Source organism: Echinops telfairi, unplaced genomic scaffold (assembly GCF_000313985.2).
Source record: "Echinops telfairi isolate 266 unplaced genomic scaffold, ASM31398v2 ScPeMD7_7424;HRSCAF=8462, whole genome shotgun sequence".
Lineage (NCBI taxonomy): Eukaryota > Metazoa > Chordata > Mammalia > Afrosoricida > Tenrecidae > Echinops > Echinops telfairi.
Genome location: NW_022111324.1, coordinates 9,778,672 through 9,790,552, shown reverse-complemented (window position 1 = coordinate 9,790,552; position 11,881 = coordinate 9,778,672). Strand labels below are relative to the sequence as shown.

General features: G+C 43.9%; 1 protein-coding gene across 1 annotated transcript; it reads left to right on the top strand.

Moving 5' to 3' along the window:
- Positions 1–778: 778 nt before the first annotated feature.
- SELE (selectin E) lies at positions 779–11,131 on the top strand. The gene is made up of 13 exons (XM_045298288.1): positions 779–844; positions 1,547–1,933; positions 2,618–2,725; positions 3,126–3,311; positions 4,380–4,565; positions 4,654–4,842; positions 5,785–5,973; positions 6,111–6,299; positions 6,497–6,673; positions 7,171–7,281; positions 8,021–8,040; positions 8,147–8,201; positions 11,049–11,131. Exons 1-12 carry the CDS (start codon positions 808–810, stop codon positions 8,156–8,158), a joined length of 1,791 nt encoding a protein of 596 aa, XP_045154223.1. The 5' UTR covers positions 779–807; the 3' UTR covers positions 8,159–8,201; positions 11,049–11,131.
- Positions 11,132–11,881: the final 750 nt, after the last annotated feature.

Below are 11,881 nucleotides of genomic sequence, written 5' to 3'. Positions count from 1 at the left end.
TATTACTGCCACAATTACTTGAGAGACATTGCTAAAAATCAACATTTTAAAACGTTTTAAACCTGGATTTTTGTGCTATGAGAATGGAAACTCCTAACTTGTGTCTTACTAATAGAATTTATGTTTTAAAAAAGAAATGGACCAAAAAGACTTTTGGGGGGCAGCAAAGATTATGATATCATTGTCATATTTAGCAGTATAAATAGTCCCGGGAAAGTTCGGGATGCAGTTACGGAATTCTTCTTTGCTGGTTATGGACATATCCTATGAGTCACAGGAAGCGAGTTCTCCAATAAAGGGCCACCAGCAGGGCCAAGTTCAGCTGCTCTTGGCAGTCTGCACAGCAGCAGGTCTGGAGCGATACAGCACAGGACCAAGAGTCACTTTACACCAGAGGATTTCAGAAGATACCTGGATAGCCACTTCCGAAAACAGTAAGTACAGAAGTCTTTATCAGAGTAGACTAGGGTCATGGAACATGGGTTGTCAGGATGAACAGGCAGGCAAGAGGCATTCCAGTAAAAGTTCTTCTGCAAGTTCTTATGGTGTTAGATAGTGAAAACCCTGGCTTTTTTCTTTACCCTAAATGAGGAAAAATCTGAGATTTGTACTTAGGCATTTAAGTACACGTCTTTGATGCACACAAAGATTTGGCACTGGGATTCTTTACCTAAAATCTTAAGATGCTGCTGTAAAATTATGTGTGCAACCAGCTACCCAGAATTTCATTCTGCGACTAATTTTGTACTTTCCCCTTCTACAGAAAAGAATTTCTCCTCAGATCCCTGATAAAGAGCTCTTGGAGTCATGATTGCAGCACAGTTTCTGTCTGTTCTCACTTTGGGTAAGTCAATGTCATTAGTTAGACTAGTATCTTAAAGGTCACATTATCTATATATGGAACAGTTAGTACCCTGAGAGTCATGGGATGAGGCCCTGGGCTAGGGGCAATTTGAATCCCTGGGTGGCACAAATTTTGAAGTGCTCAACTACCAGCCGAAAGGTTGGAGGTTCGAACCCATCCAGAGGAGCCTCAGAAAATAAGTCTGGCAATCCGCTTCCAAAAGATCACGGTGCACCGGAGATCAGTATGAGTCTGGATGGACTCTACGCCAATGAGCAGGGGCCATTGACTTTACCCCTCGGGGGCTTACCTTCTTTAGGTGTGAAATATTGGTCATAAAGCACTAATTTTCCAGAGGCACTGTGAGATTTCGTCATGATGCCTAAATACAGTGCTTCAGGTAGTGTTGGACAGCACATAATACATGCTCAACGAAATTTAGTTATTCTGACTACTATTCTACTACAAAGTGAGTAGGCTGCAGTTCAGGAGGGCCAATGGCAAAGGGGAGTCACAATAAGTGTAGTTTACACACACACACACACACACACTTTCTTAATTCTGAAAATTGAAAAAAAGTTTGAGCCATCCTAAAGGCTACTGCTCTGTTCAAGCGGCACAGTTTTGGCCCCCTGGGGAGAAAAACACCAAGATCAAGCAGATTGGACTAACCATTACCATTTTTCCCATGTCTCCCTGTAGTGTTGCTTCTGACTAAAGAAAGCAGAGCCTGGTCTTACAATACCTCCACCGAAAACATGACTTACGATGAGGCAAGTGTGTATTGCCAAAAGTGGTACACCCATCTGGTGGCCATTCAAAACAAAGAAGAGATTCAGTACTTGAACTCCATCTTAAGCTATTCGCCAAGTTACTACTGGATTGGAATCAGAAAGGCCAAGGGCGTGTGGATTTGGGAAGGGACCCAGAAACCTCTGACCAAAGAAGCTGAGAACTGGGCTCCAGGAGAACCAAACAATAAGCGAAACAACGAGGACTGTGTGGAGATCTACATCAAGAGAGACAAGGATGTGGGCATGTGGAATGATGAGAGTTGCAACAAAAAGAAGCTTGCCTTGTGCTACACAGGTGGGGGCTGGGGCAGCGAGGGAGTGCGTTTCAGTATGTGAGCATCTTGACAGGTCATTGGCAGTATGTAAAAGTCCATCTCTAGTGTGCCAATTTCATGTTCTAAAAGAGATCCAGTAGTCTTAAGCAAGTTTTGGTTAATGAATAAAGCATCTCTTTTTGCTTCTTCATAGCCAGGAATGTGTATGTTTGTGTGTATATGTCTAGGTGGTGCCAAGGTTAACTCACATGCCTGCTAATCAAAAGGCTAATTAATGGCTTGGGTTCTCCCAGAAGCACTTTGGGAGAAAAGCTTGGCTACCCACTTCCCCCAAATCAGTCAGTGGAAACCCTAAGGTGCACAGTTCTCTTCTGACACACACGGGGTCACCAGGAGTTAGAATCCACTCAGCATCAAGTGGCTCTTCTATGTACAGCATGTGGAAGCACACATCATGTGTGTCTTTGTAACTTGTTCATCGGTGGTACGGGCATCACTCAGAATCTGTCCGAACGCTAACTCTGTATGTGGTGCTATTGCTGCTACTCCTGTAGTGTCACAGAGTAACAGGTTCAAAAGAGAGAAATCTAAACTCACCTCTGGCACTTTGGCCCTCTGTGTCATTGATCAACATTGTTGGTGCTAAATTTACCTGCCACCATTATTGACACACTTGTCCTCGTCTTCGATTGTCTTTCCCACAGCTGCCTGTACCAATACATCCTGCAGCGGCCATGGGGATTGTGTGGAGACCGTCAATAACTACACTTGCAAGTGTGACCCGGGCTTTGAGGGACCCCACTGCGAGCAGGGTAAGTCGTAGTCTCAGCTCCCTTCACCGCATATGGTGGTCCCATCTCATGTTCTATCTGGCTCGGGAGGCAAATCTGCCTGCCTTCCCTTCCCTGGCACAGAGTAAAATGCCCGGTGAAGATGTGAAGTTAAAGGGTTGGCATGCCAGGATCCAAGTCCCAGATTCACCATTCATTGGCTATGGGATGTTGACAAGTCACTGAAACTCTCTGGGTCCCGATTTTTTCATTTGTAAATGAAGATGATGCTAGTATCAACTTCCTAGGCTGAGAGATGAGACCATGTGATCAAACGCAGACCAAGGATGCCTGCAGGGCCTGGGCCACAGTAAGCAGTCAGTGTTCTTCCTCCGCATACAAAGGGAAGGATGGCCATAAGTGATTGGGTTTCTTTTTTCAGTTGTGACCTGTGAAGCACAGAAAGCCCCTGAGCATGGGGGCCTGGTTTGCACCCACCCATGGGGAGACTTCAGCTACAATTCTTCCTGCTCAGTCACTTGTGAAAGGGGCTATCTCCCCAGCAACATGGAGGCCACCCAGTGCACCTCCTCTGGAAAGTGGAGTGCTCCTACACCAGCCTGCAATGGTAAGACTCTCTGGAATACACGTACGTCCTCTAACTCATCCCCAACAGCCTTTGACTTTTGTAATCCCACTTAAGTTAAAAATGCTAAGGAAAGTCATTTTTGGTTGTCTTTTTTAGGTAATAAAATATACACTCTCGGTCAATCTATAGGGACAATCTAATACCTACATGAATAGAGAAAAGGTTTTTTCCCCCCTCTCTATCTCAAAAAGAAAATAAACCTGGAAATGGGTATTTATATAGCTCTTGCCATTTATGAAGGAACGTAGATAACAGAGGAAATATTTTCTACACATCTTCGTGACAGCCTCATTTCCCCCACTTATTTTCCAGACTGGCTCAAGGCCATGTTAGCCAAGCTTTCCCTCTCTGTCTCTGTCTCTCTCTTTCTTTCTACACACACACACACACACACACACACCACACCAGTTTTATCTTTCTGATCCAGATGTCAAACCCCAAACACTCATTGCCATCGAGTCGATTCTGATTCATAGTGGCACTCTGGGACAGAGCAGAGCTTCCCCTGCAGTTTCTGAGACTGCCACTCTTTACAGGAGTAGAAAGCCTTTCCACTCTTTCTCCTGCAGAGCAGGCTGGTGGTTTCGAAAGGCTGACCTCAGGGTTAGCAACCCACCTTGCATAGTGGTTACGATGCCACCAGGGCTTCTTGATTTCCTGAGCAGAGATAAACAAACAAGCAAATAAACTTTTCCTGCAGGTCCAATTGATTTAAAATAAGCAAATATCCTGTGTTTGTTGACCAAAGTAAGGCTTTTTAAAAAAAATCAGTACTCATCGCAAAATACTTACACCTCTTTTTTTTTAACTTTATGTAAATCATTTAAAAATCAATAATCCCTCATCACCGTCAAAGTAAAAATTAATCAGAGAAGATGAAAATATCAGTGGAAATGAAAAAATAGAAAGTTTTACTGTGGGTGGACATATCCCCAAGAGTGTACATAGTGCTTTCGGACTTATTTTGGGAGACACCTTCCTCCTTCTAGGAAAGGAATGAAAACACCCCTCTTCTGAAACATTTCTGGGGCTCTTTCAAATCCGCAGTGGTTGAGTGTGCTGCGTTGACAAGTCCTGCCAACGGAAGCATGGATTGTTTCCAAAGCCCTGGAAGCTTCCCATGGAACACCACCTGTGCATTTGACTGTGAAGAAGGATTTGACCTGATGGGCGCCCCGAGCCTCCAGTGCACCTCATCCGGGTCCTGGGACAGCCAGAGGCCAACGTGTGAAGGTAGAGTTGTTTCATTTCAGCCGCTCACTGGGAAACAACACCATGTATTGTAAAACCCCTGCTACTATAATGGATGCATGTATTGCAGCTGTGACCTGTGGCGCCATCAGACAGCTTCAGAATGGCTCTGTGGACTGCAGCCAGGCCCCTGCTGGAGAGTTCACCTTCCAGTCCTCATGCCGCTTCACCTGTGACGAAGGTTTCACGTTGCAGGGAGCAGCCCAGGTTGAGTGCACTGCACAAGGGCAATGGACACAACAGATCCCAACTTGTGAAGGTAAGCCCGAGCGCCTCTCCTTGGCAGCGTTCCCATTCTCAAAGAGCATCCGCCTTCAAAAGTGTGCCTGGGGAAGGAAAATGAGATGCCTTCTTTAACTAGAGAAATCAGATTTGATGGGCAACATTCATGTTGCATTTTCACGATTTCAGTAAAAGAGCCAATGCCTGACCATGGAAAGGACAGTGTGTAGTAAACCAGCAGCGGATACTTTGCTGGTTTCTTCACTGAGCTGTGCCAACGTAACCGTATAGACATTGGCATGGAATCAGTGGAATTTCAACCCAGGGGGAATCACAGGAGCAAATCCTCAGAGTAGGGTCCTGAAATCTTGAGTTGAATCTAAAACTCTGAACATAACTTTCTTCTGAAACCACCCTTAACTAATAGTACCCAGAATGCCTAACGTACGATGCAAGATATGCTTCATACATACTTAAGCACCGAAATGTAATTTTCACTTACAAACAAGAGGAAAGATATTGAAAGCAAGCAGGTTTGGCTATCAGACGCTAAGTTGGTTGTTGCCAAATCCAGCACAGAATGAGTTTTAGTCACACAATAAAACCCTATCACCACAAACTTCAAAGCACACAAATTTTATGTGGATGCCTTATTTTTCTTCCTTTTTTTTTCTTGCCCCATTCTGTAAGTATCTACAACCCATAAGCTGCACTCTGGCTGCATAAACTCTGTTTTATGACCTTAATTCACTTGCATGTCAGAAGGACAGCGTCAGAAACCATTGTTCTTGCCTATCCGGAAGCACCACCACCATTGAGGGTACTGGACTTTTAGAAAGCACAGTCATCCTCCATGTTGTCCAGGGATAAGTCTAGAGTTCTTTGAACGTTCTTCTGTCCAAAATGAACTGGGTCCAGTCATCGAATGCCGAGCAGCTCCCAATTCCACTCAACATTTTCTATTGTTTTGATGTCTCAGCTCTACAGTGCAAAGCCTTGTCCAGTCCGGAGAGAGGCCATGTGAACTGTCTTCCTAGTGCATCTGGAAGTTTCGAAAGTGGGTCCAGATGTGAGTTCTCCTGTGAGCAGGGATCTGTGTTGAAGGGATCCAAAATGCTTCAGTGTGGCCCCACTGGGGAGTGGGACAATGACAGACCCATATGTGAAGGTAGAGTTTTTGTTCGGTTTTTATTTTTAACTTGTTTAAGATGAGCACTATTGGAGAGCCAAGGACTTGGTTACTTTGAGAAACCTGTTGCTTCCAGATGAAAACAAACCTATCCTGTGCTCTTTGATGTCTTCCAGCTGTGAAATGTGGAGCTGTCAGCCAGCCCCAAAGCGGCTCGGTGACGTGTACCCATTCGCCCGCTGGAGAATTCACCTACAAGTCCTCCTGTGCATTCAGCTGTGGGGAAGGCTTTGAGTTACGTGGATCAGCTCAACTTGAGTGCACGTCTCTGGGACAGTGGACACAGGAAGCCCCCTCCTGCCAAGGTGGGATTGAGTTCAGACTTTAAGGGCTACAGATCAAGTTGCTCAATGGGTTGGATAATTCATTCCCTGCATGCTTAAAAGAAGGTAGTGCTTATAAGTTATATTTGCTGTAACTTTTAGCCATAAAGTTTAAACCAGCTTTAGACGTTTTCCAATAGCCCTTTATTTACCTCTTCCCCTTTGCTTGTCCCGTGCAGCGGTACAGTGTTCACATCTGGCAGTTCCTGGGAAAATCAACATGAGCTGTAGTGGAGAGCCTGTGTTTGGGACCAAATGTACATTTGTATGTCCCGAAGGGTGGACACTCAATGGCTCTGCAGTGCTGACGTGCGGTGCCTCAGGACACTGGTCTGGGATGTTGCCCAGCTGCGAAGGTGAGGGATTCACTGGTAGTGGCTGTCTGGGTCCTAGAGAGAAGAAAGGGAGGCACCAGATTACAATAGTTAACGATTCCTTATGTCCAACCACAAAGGTTGTTCAGGTTACAAAGCTGGGGAATCCATTGAGATAGTGAAGAAGAGGTGGGGTGGTGTATTGGCTTAAAGGTTAGAATTCTGACTATTGGAAAAAGGAGAGGTAGAGGGAAAAGGAAAACTAGGGTGGGATGGGAGAAGAGAGAGAGAGAGAGAGAGAGAGAGAAACACTATTAACGAAGGTTAATGGTGTTATAAAAGAGCAAGTTCTATTTCTGCCTGGACAGTGGTAGATGATCAGCCTGCAAAAATGGTTGGGGCAAATAGGAAAGGTCATTACTGCCCATGTCTCTGCCTCATGCATTGGACAAGATGACTGTTCTTCCTATCGCATCAATTTAATTAGAGCAAAAGGTCAATTCTTTGCTGTGACAGTTCTTCTCCTTCTGTTTCCTTAGCTGCCGCTCAGTCCATTGTTCCCTTGACAGTTGGTCTTTCTACTGCTGGAACCTCCCTTCTGACATTAACTTCATTTCTCCTCTGGCTCATGAAACGCCTCCGGAAGAAAGGTGCGGGGGCTCATGAATGCATTCCACATACGTTTTTTGGAAACAGATATTTTCTCATAAAAGGAGTCAGTGGCCTCATGGCCTTCTGCAATGTTAAACAGTGATTAAAACTGAATTATTAGATGACCGTGGATCGGCTGCAGTATAATGAAATGGAAATTTTAAGAAAAGAGCTTACATTGCAGCTCAAAGTGGGAAGAGTGTTAGGAGATACTGCATTAGTTGTATTGACATTTTACAACGCTGCGATTCGCATTGAGCTCTGTGGCACCCCCTATAGTTGTGCAATGAGGCTGCCCTGATTAGTGTGCCTAAGAAAATGCACAAAATATTTCCCAAGATGGTTTATTTGGGAGATAAGCTTATATTGTGGAGTATTTCACAGGGAATGACCACAGCCGTGGTTGGGTTGGCCCACAGAATCATCAAACTTTGCTGAATTCAGTTCTGATATTTATAGAACAGGAAAGTTCCCATAAAAATCCAGATTTCTGCCTTTTCATGAATCTGGCTAGCTGAGCCCGCAAACACTTGCTGGAGTCAGTTAGCTGCTGTGTCTTTGGGGAGGGATGCATTGTCCACTTCGACACCATCCCTTTTCCTTGTGTTTGCACTTTGATTATGATGCAGGCACTGAATGTGCAAACCCTTTATGAATCAAGCCGTATTTGTGGATATGATGTGTTTTTAAAAATCATTTAGCCTAAATTAATGTTTTGTTTTGTTTTTTCTCTTGCAGCAAGACAATTTGTTCCCCAGGTAGGTTACGTTCTTTTACAAAGCATGCCATTGAACAACCTGCACGTTGCCCCCTTTTCGTGTCAGGTAACAGTGCCTAACTTTGCGTTTTCATTCTATTCCACAGCAGTTACTATAACTCGGAACTGACTCCAGAGTCAATTTAAGTTCAAAGGCATCAGGTGAGACTTCGTAATCACATGTTTTGATGGTTATAAGAAAGTGCTGTTCTCTCTGCATATTCTGTTGCCCTTTGAACCCTCCAAACCTGCCTGTTTCTGGAGAACAATGGCCACTTTCCAGGTATTTTCTGGAATGCTGTTTCATTTCTTTGTCGCTGTTGTGCTTCTTTCGGGGTGGTCTAGCTTTGGGGGGAGGGGCTATGAGGAGGTGAGGAGTCTCAGAGTACGGTGTCATCATCCATCCCTGGATCTGATTAGATACAGGCAACATCTAGCTAATCAGAAGCCATGTCTTATTTTCTTGAAACGTTTCTACCTCTAGAGTTGTGGTTGGACTTTTGTTACTAAAGTTCAAACTTTGAGAGAACTCGGGAGTTTCTGGGTGTGTAGCAAGCCCACTTAGTCAATTCTAACTCCTGGAGACCTTGGAGGCCAGAGTAGAACAAGTTCCTAGTTTCCAAGCTTGTAGATCTTTGCAAAAGCGTTCTGCTTCATTTTTCTCCCTCAGAGTGGCTAGTGGATTCGACCTGCCAACCTTTCAGTAGCCCATGTTTAACTCATGATGCCACCACATCTCCTATGTGTAGCAAAGGTTATAGGAGACTTTCTACTCCCAGAGAGAGTTTTAGTGCCAGAAACTTACAGAGGCAGTGCTTCTCTTCCTGTAGGGTTGCTATGAATCAGAATGGATCCAATGGCAGTGAATTTGAGTTTTGTGTTCATTGTATACACCCACTTCTCACATAGCATCATGGTTAAGCCAAAAGTCCAGGTTATGTGAAAATTGGCATTATAAGAAAATGGAGGGTAAAAAAAGGAAAAAGAAAGAAAATGGAGGGAGACCACATCAGACCACAAAATGGAATTTCATTTCATAACTGCCAAGTCACTGAGAGCCATGGCCCAGCCAAGTTGACATAACCTTAACCACCACAGTTGTATTATGTTCACCTTGCACCTATAGTCTCTACTGACATACTAACCTCTTATTAAAGCACAAAAGAGCTGGATAGCAGATTTCTTTACTAGAACCCTAAATGCAGCATGTGCGATGGCAGGATAAGTACATAAGTGGGGACTAGGTGCAGACACACAATGGACTTAAATGTTAAAGCACTGTCCTTAAATAGCCACATATTACGGATAATGCGCCTCTTTAGATTGAAATAATATATAAAGTGGTTCCTAGACAGTAATATTTTATTTCTATAGCATCTTATCAAGTTTATTAAAAAGAGTGCTTGCATATTAAAAAAATATCTTAAGTGTCACTTGCCGATTCAAAGGCACAGGGTTAATTAGCAGAGAAGACTTGGTAACAAGTAGTCCTGTTGTAGAGTGAGCACCAAGAGGCCCTGCATCTCCCCATCACCATTGCTAGCTTATAAGGAGCTAGGTAGATTTAAAAGATTCTGAGGTTCATTTTCACATGCCTGAAAAAGGAGTCCGGCCAAGACGTTTCTTCTAATGACTGCCTCCCATTTTCTCTGCTCTCGCAGCAAATACGTAGGCTGAGTGAAAGACTTATGTCAAACTGACACAACACTTGGGATGACAGACACAAAGTGGGAAAACCAAGTTTTGTTTTAACAAAGATTGTAATTACAGATCTTCCCACTTCCAGGGACTCTGAATCTGGAGGAGACAGGCCGGAGATACAGGGGGATGGTGCAAAGAAAGCCCCAGGAAGATTCATAACATCCAGATGAGAACTGGGTCTTTGACTTAGCTAGTATCTTTGAGAGTCTCCTTGGCTAGAGGGGTTCAATTTAGGGTCACAGTTGTGGAGAATTTCTAGTTAAGCTGTGTCTTGACAAACTATATCATTCTTTTAAACTATGTTATAGTTCTACCATCAAATAATATTGGGTTGACTCTTCAAGCCCCAACCCCTGTCAGTCCTAGTAAATTGGAGTGGAGTAGAGAATGCACTACATGCTTGCCCATGTGGTTATAAGAGTACAGTTCACCAGCTCACAGACACCGTCCACTGGCCATTTACAAACCGACTGCTCAGATTTGTTTCTTTGGGAAAGAAGGAGCGATAGGTCTGGATTGTCCAGAGAGCCGAGACAAAATCTCTTCTTTTTCACCACATCACACATTGAGTTTTAGAAAACATCATGAATCAGTTGAAGGGTCACAGAGCAGATTGTCAGTTGGACACCTTTTGTCTCATCTCATTCATTATAGCCCCCTCAATGTAATGTGACTTCCTCCACTTCCTCTGTTGCCTGCATGTTAGGGTTCAGCACAGTGCGTGTGGTGGGCAGGAATCGACACACTCTGGAAATAGACGTGAACTTCCTTCCTGAATTTGCATCCTGGCTCCGTCACTTAATAGTTTATAACCCCAGGCAATCTATCAAAGATACGTTATGAATGTAAAAAATGTCAAAATGCCCAATGTTTTGTGTATCACATGTAAAAAAGGTTAAACGTAAAAATATTGAAACGACATTTTGCTATAAGTATGTTATAAAAATGCATATAACAAGACATTTGCCATTTCAATATTTTACATGTACAATTCACTTATATTAATTACATCCTTCATGCTGTGCAACTATTACCATTATCCATTTCTAAGTTTCTCATCGCCCTAAACAACAGCACAGTGGCCTATTAGCAATCACTTGGTACTATTATTCATCACATGGAACTGTTTAGACTTAAATGAGGAGATCCACAGCACACACTTAAAAACTTACTGTCACTTGACAAGAGCCTTAGCTGACAATTCCAATGAGAATGTTAACAGGACTCTGCTGGAAAATGGATTTTCCTATTACTATTCATATGCAAAAGTGTTACGTGTTCTGACGGCATGCATGCCTCTCTTTGCAGGAACAGATGGTATCTCAGGGAACTGAAGTGGTGCACCGAAGCAGCTGAGAGAATGTTCTCCGTGGACCTCTGGCAATTCTCACCTACTAAACCTGCTGCCTCAGCGGCATGGTGTTGCGCCATCCTAAATCCAGTGGGGGAAGGCCGGACTTCAACCTATGAGACTCAGCTTTTCTTTCCTATGAGACTCAGCTTCCTCTTTCCTAGTCTCGGAATCAGCAAAGTATTGGGTACTGAAGGGAAAGGATATTCTTTTCCAGGGCAAAAGGAAGAGGCCATGGCCCTGGAATTCCTATCCTAGTGCTCCCTTGCTTGCCATGAAACACTGGTGAAGAAGCATAATATGGTGTGACTTTGTTCCTTCCTTTTGACCCTTGTAGTGAGCCCTGGTGATGTAGTGGTTACGTATTGAGCTGTGATCCCCATGGGCAGCAGTTCAAAACCACCAGCAACTCTGCCGGAGAAAGACTGGGTTTTCTCCTCTTGTCAGCGCTTCCAGTCTCAGAAAGGCATAGGGGTTGCTATGAGCCAGGATCCATCTCCTAGCAGAGAGTTGACAGGGTTTTGGGGGATTATTCCAATTGCTAATGACATGGGTGCTGTCACCAGGGAAAGTAACATTTTGACAAGTGTAGAGAAAACAAATTGGCCAGAAATATTCCAGTAGTAACTTTGAAAAAGTATAAAATTGCTAATGACCATAGGAGACCCCCTGAGAAGGGGTGCTAAGGGTCTGACCACCCCGCCCTGCACAGGGGTGATGAAGCACAGTCTTATTTTTAACCCCATGGGATTCCACGTGTTTCAATGGGTACTAAAAGATTGTGTTCTTT